Source organism: Chenopodium album, chromosome 1 (genome assembly GCF_948465745.1).
Source record: "Chenopodium album chromosome 1, dcCheAlbu1.1, whole genome shotgun sequence".
Lineage (NCBI taxonomy): Eukaryota > Viridiplantae > Streptophyta > Magnoliopsida > Caryophyllales > Amaranthaceae > Chenopodium > Chenopodium album.
In genome coordinates this window covers 87864164-87869317 of record NC_137834.1, presented here as the reverse complement: position 1 = coordinate 87869317, position 5154 = coordinate 87864164, and the positions used below count along the sequence as shown (strand labels likewise).

Sequence of the window (5154 nt, the reverse complement as noted above, 5' to 3'; positions counted from 1 at the left end):
AAAATGTGACAATTAAATTAAAATAAACATACATAAAAGAAAAGTGTGACGATTAAAATATTAATTTAAAAAGAACAAAAGTAGTAGTATTAGAAATTTAGAACTGTCATCAACCTAAAATAAAAAAAGGATTAATGTTTGAAATTTCAACCTAAGAAACTTTAATGTTTGGGTTGATATGGACATGCTAAAAGACAGACAACTACTTCATGGACCATTGGTACCATGCTGAAAAAAACAATATGATAACTAAGTGCATGACTTTATGCTGCTTAAACTATTTGCTACTACTTCCTGTTTTTCAAAGTCAGACAACTCTGGACTTCCAATTCCAAAGCCAGAAAAGAATGTCATCTGAACAAACCCAACTAACCATAACTATTTTTCAAATTCTATATCATCACTGTATTTTTAGTTTGATTTTTGTTTTTCTTTTTCAACATGTATTGTTTATAATTATTCCGTTTTACCTTTCAATACCAAGTAGGGTTTGAATTCGATCTTTTTGATGAGACATTGATATTTGTGTTTTAATTGAATGGAAAAGGTTTATACATAATATAACAGATTAACAGAGTCGTACATATTTTATAAGGTGATTAAATTAAAGTCCATTCCATCAACGTTAAAAAAAAATGTACTTGATAATTTAAAGAAAAAGAGAGAATTATACTTGTATTTCTTTAGTACTAAAGTTGCTCAATTTACATATATATATTAAGATCTAAGTCAAAAGGAGATTGACATTCTAATAAGTAAAAATAGTACAATGAAATTTATAATACATGGTACATATATCCACAGTTTGTTTTCTTTTTTTGACCCTAATTTAATACGTTGTACTGATTATGCGTCAACCCTTGGTTCTAATGATGGTAATGGTACCCCTACCTTGGGTGTGAATTTTGGTCAAGGCAACCACGGCCTTGCCTGATAACCCGGGGCCATGGGGCGACACGGCGGGGCGACAAGCAAAGTCCCCCACAGGATGTTTGAGGGGTCTAGTAGGAGGCATTAATATCCTTTGGTTTATGTCTTTCAGGGTTACATCCCCCTCTTCTCCCCCTGGCTTCACTAGCCCAAATGGGTATACCATTTTCGAAGTCGTGTTTGCCTTCTTCATCCTCTTCTTTTCCCTCTCGTCTGTTGTAACAACTAATATAACGTACAAGATTTAATTAGTCATTGATACAAAATGAAAATCACAACATCAAACAATAATAATGAAATTTGTAACTAACAACAATTAATTTTATTCACATAAAATACTCTATGAAGTATGAACTAGGATGACGGTCTCATGGTTCATATTGTATGATCAATTGCCCTACAATAGTAATTTCATAAAGGTTAATTATGTAGACCTAAAATAGGTAACAGATTTGACATGTTCGCATAAATTTTCCACTAAAAAATTTGACTAAGTAGTTGAATTTAGTGACATTAATTTATAGCAACTACTATTTACGTTCGTTGGTAGTGATATCCCTTTATTTTGCATGGGGCCTCTTAAGTTTCTTGTCGGCAAATTAAGCTTGAAATTGGATGAAACAGCTCAATGTTAGCTAGCTAACCTCGATGCCCTGGATGGTAGTTTAACTATCTATTCCGTACTTATGTTTCATTTCAAAATTATGCTTTCCTCGTCTCAAATTAGTCATCACATTGATCAACCAATATTCATAATATAGTGAAATTTAAGTTGATAATAACTATTCAATCATTTTAAACGGGTGTCATATAAGTTTTATGACTTTTTACCCACTTTTTTTTTTTTTATGGTTAGTGGTACATGCATAATTACAAATATTTCACCTTTTTAATATTTATAGCATGATAATGCTAAAGTAAAGTAGCCTCCTTCCCATGATTAACAACGACTATAGAGTTGCATCACATGCATGGCAATATATTGTCTCATATTCGGCAAATGTGGTAAAAGTTGACCAGTAATAAAGTCTCGAGTTTAGCACTTTTCTGGTAGAAATTCGAGTTCACAATATACTCCATTGTCTCTAGTGCTGTCAAATTTCAAACCGAAACCGTTTAACTGTCCGAAACCGACCGACCCAAATGAGAACCGAACCGATTAAAAACCGATTTTTTTGAAACCGAAAACCGACCCGAACCGTATTTTAGTAAACCCGAAACCGAATCAACCCGAATAATGTTAAACCGAATAAAAACCGAACCCGTTAACAAACCGAACCAAATATAAACCGAACTGAAAGAAAACCGAACCGAAAAAGAACCGAACCGTATCTAACCCGAAACCGGTTCCAACCCGAAACCGTTTAAACTGGCAAAAAAACCGCTTACACCGAACTGTTAGCAAACTGCTACCTGTTTGCACCGAACCATTTAAAAACCGTACTGATTGTAAACCGAACTGGTTATAAACCGAACCGTTTATGAACCAAACCGCTTCTAAATCGAACCATTTACAAACTTTTTTATATAATTAAATGGATTTTTTTTTTTGACGGGAATATAATTAAATCGAACTGTTTACAAACTTTTTTTTTGACGGGAATATAACTAGTAAGATCAGTATGACTAAACTTGAAACAGAACATAATATGTATTTATAAAATCAATGAGAATTTGTTTATAATATGATGCCTAAATATGAAATGATTCGCGACTTTATATAAAACTTTTGAACGCAAAAGGTTAGCAAGTACTATCAAATTTCAAACCAAAACCATTTAACTGCCCGAATCCAAACAACTCGATAAACAATTTATTTTTTGAAACCGAAAACCGACCCGAACCGTAATTTAGTAAACTTGAAATGGAACCGATATGAATAACGTTAAAGTGGTTAAACACTTAAACCATCGAAGAACCGAACCAGTTATAAACTGAACCGAACCAGTTAAAAACTGAACCGAAAAAGAACCGAACCAGTTATAAACTAAACCAAAAAAGAACCGAACTGTTTCTAACCCGAAACCGTTTCCAACCCGAAACTGTTTGAAGCTGGATAAAAACCGTTTACACCGCACCGTTAACAAACCGCAACCCGTCTGCACCGAACCATTTACTACCCGGACTGTTTACAACCCGAACCGAATTAAAACCGCTTAAGAATAAACCGAAACCGAATCGAACCGATAACTATTTAAACCGAACCAAAACCGACCCGTGAGACAATTAAACCGATTCCAAACCGACCCGATTAAATACCGAACCGATTTCAAACCGAACCGAAACCGAACTGTCAAACTGTTTTGACCGTACTAATTGTCTCCATATATTTTTGCATATTTTTGTTATTTATCATTTTATTAGGAAGAAGACAGTTTATTAAGCGCAACGTGGTACGAAATTATTAGTCGTCACTAGTCAAACTCATGAAAACCTAAATGTCTCTAAAATTCAATCATATGCTAATTTTTGTAGAATTATTAATCACTACCTTAGAATTTAGATTTTTGTGTTATGACTTTATGCCGTTATGCGTAGGGAAGTATACAACATTTTTTTTTTAATCAAGGGTTCCACACTTCCACCTCTATCGGCCCCTCACCCGTACCGTTCATTGCACACAAAAATAGAGCCCACAAATATTGTAGCATACTGTGTATACCACTAAATCAATATAATGTTAGATTTTATATCGAGAACCTAGATAAATAATGAGATCGTGTGAGTACAACTGTTTTAGTGTGTCTCACATTGGAGAATCAGAGAACAATAAATACGACTTTTTTTGTAATAGTATTAATAATTTTATGATTAAATCTTCATTGTTAGACTTTTAAAAATTGTGGTTCACCTCTTGTTCTTATCAACTATTGAGCACAATTCTATGTTGATAACGTAATTTCTAATTAATAATGTGAATAAAAGCCGGAGAGAGAGAAAGTACCAGAAATTGACGAAGAATCCGTAGAATTTGTGTCACTGTTGTAAGCAAAAGTTGTAGATTTTGAGTTGAATGAATTATTGTGTTTGGAGTAAGAAGACAAGTCCATAACCTTTGGAGAACTTGTGATTGCTTCTTCTAGTAGTAATGTGTTTGTTTCTTCTATTTTAACTACTTCCTCGTACATTTCCTTATTAGCTGGTTTCTCCATAATTTCCCCTGTTCATAGCATTGTAACAAAATTCAAATCGATAAAACATTTTCGCAATGAAAGCTAATCTTTTTTTTCATACAGTTCATCATTATATATTAATTTGTTCTCGTTTGGTTGAAGGTAAGAAGTACGCTATGATTATTGGTACCAACACTTTTTTTTATAGTCAACTGGACAACTGTGTTATTATTATTGTCTAGTAAATTTACATAATGTAAGAAATGATTAGTTAAAAATTAGTATTGTTTAATTACCTAAGGAGTAATGCATGTGATCATGATTAAGCAAACTTGCATGGCTTAATTCCTGATCTTCTGATTGCATGTTGTAGTTGGCAAACAAGTTACTCCAACAACTCTACACAATAACAACAACCACATTTTAGTAACATTTATTTCAAAAACATAGTACTATACAATATTCCAACCTCTTATAATAATTCCGAGCTATGGATCAGGTGTACACAACTTTATCATGAAATACACTAAACAACATAATCGAGTAAAAGATTACTTACAAGATCATCAAAAGGATGACGAGTTGCAAAATGATTATCATGATCATGGTGATCATAATTACCACCATAATTATAACTATCATTATTGGAAGATACCATAACACGTCTTCGTTTAAATCGAACACTAAACTCGATCAAAGCATCTTCAAGGTAACCCGTCGAGAGGAGATTATTAGAGTGATTATTACCATAATCTGAACTTGGTAACATCAATAATGATCCTGCATTATTGTTCTCCATATCATCTACATTAATAAGAAAAAATAATCAAACAACCTTCAAAAAAAATGGCAAGTTTTAAACATAAAAAGTAACAAAAAAAAAATCAAAAAGAAAAAAAAAGGTGAGAAAATATACAAGATGATATGTCTGCGTTGAGAACTCCAAGGTTGTGTAGATCCAAGCAACCTAGGGAAGAGAAGTTGTTATGGAGGCTGTTAATGTATGCCATTGTATTTTATTTTTTGGCCAAAGTATAAATTAAAGTTTAAAAATGTGACAAACGGTCTATTTCAAATATATTATGGTAGAGGAATTTGATTGTGTTGTATA

At 32.7% G+C, this 5154-nt stretch overlaps 1 protein-coding gene across 1 annotated transcript; it reads right to left on the bottom strand.

Moving 5' to 3' along the window:
• Positions 1-654: 654 nt before the first annotated feature.
• On the bottom strand, positions 655-5154 carry LOC145625069 (uncharacterized). The gene is made up of 5 exons (XM_081678153.1): positions 4960-5154; positions 4603-4847; positions 4340-4442; positions 3875-4090; positions 655-1155 (listed from the first exon to the last, which is right to left on the bottom strand). The coding sequence occupies exons 1-5, from the start codon at positions 5051-5053 to the stop codon at positions 854-856; spliced, it is 960 nt and encodes a 319-aa protein (XP_081534279.1). The 5' UTR covers positions 5054-5154; the 3' UTR covers positions 655-853.

Excerpts from the sequence above, each read along its gene's own strand:
- LOC145625069 (XM_081678153.1), bottom strand. The coding sequence starts at position 5,053 with ATGGCATACATTAACAGCCTCCATAACAACTTCTCTTCCCTAGGTTGC. Across the intron at positions 4,443-4,602 it reads GTCATCCTTTTGATGATCTT|AGTTGTTGGAGTAACTTGTT; the intron begins GTAAGTAATCTT and ends GTTATTGTGTAG. Across the intron at positions 1,156-3,874 it reads GGATTCTTCGTCAATTTCTG|TTGTTACAACAGACGAGAGG; the intron begins GTACTTTCTCTC and ends ACGTTATATTAG.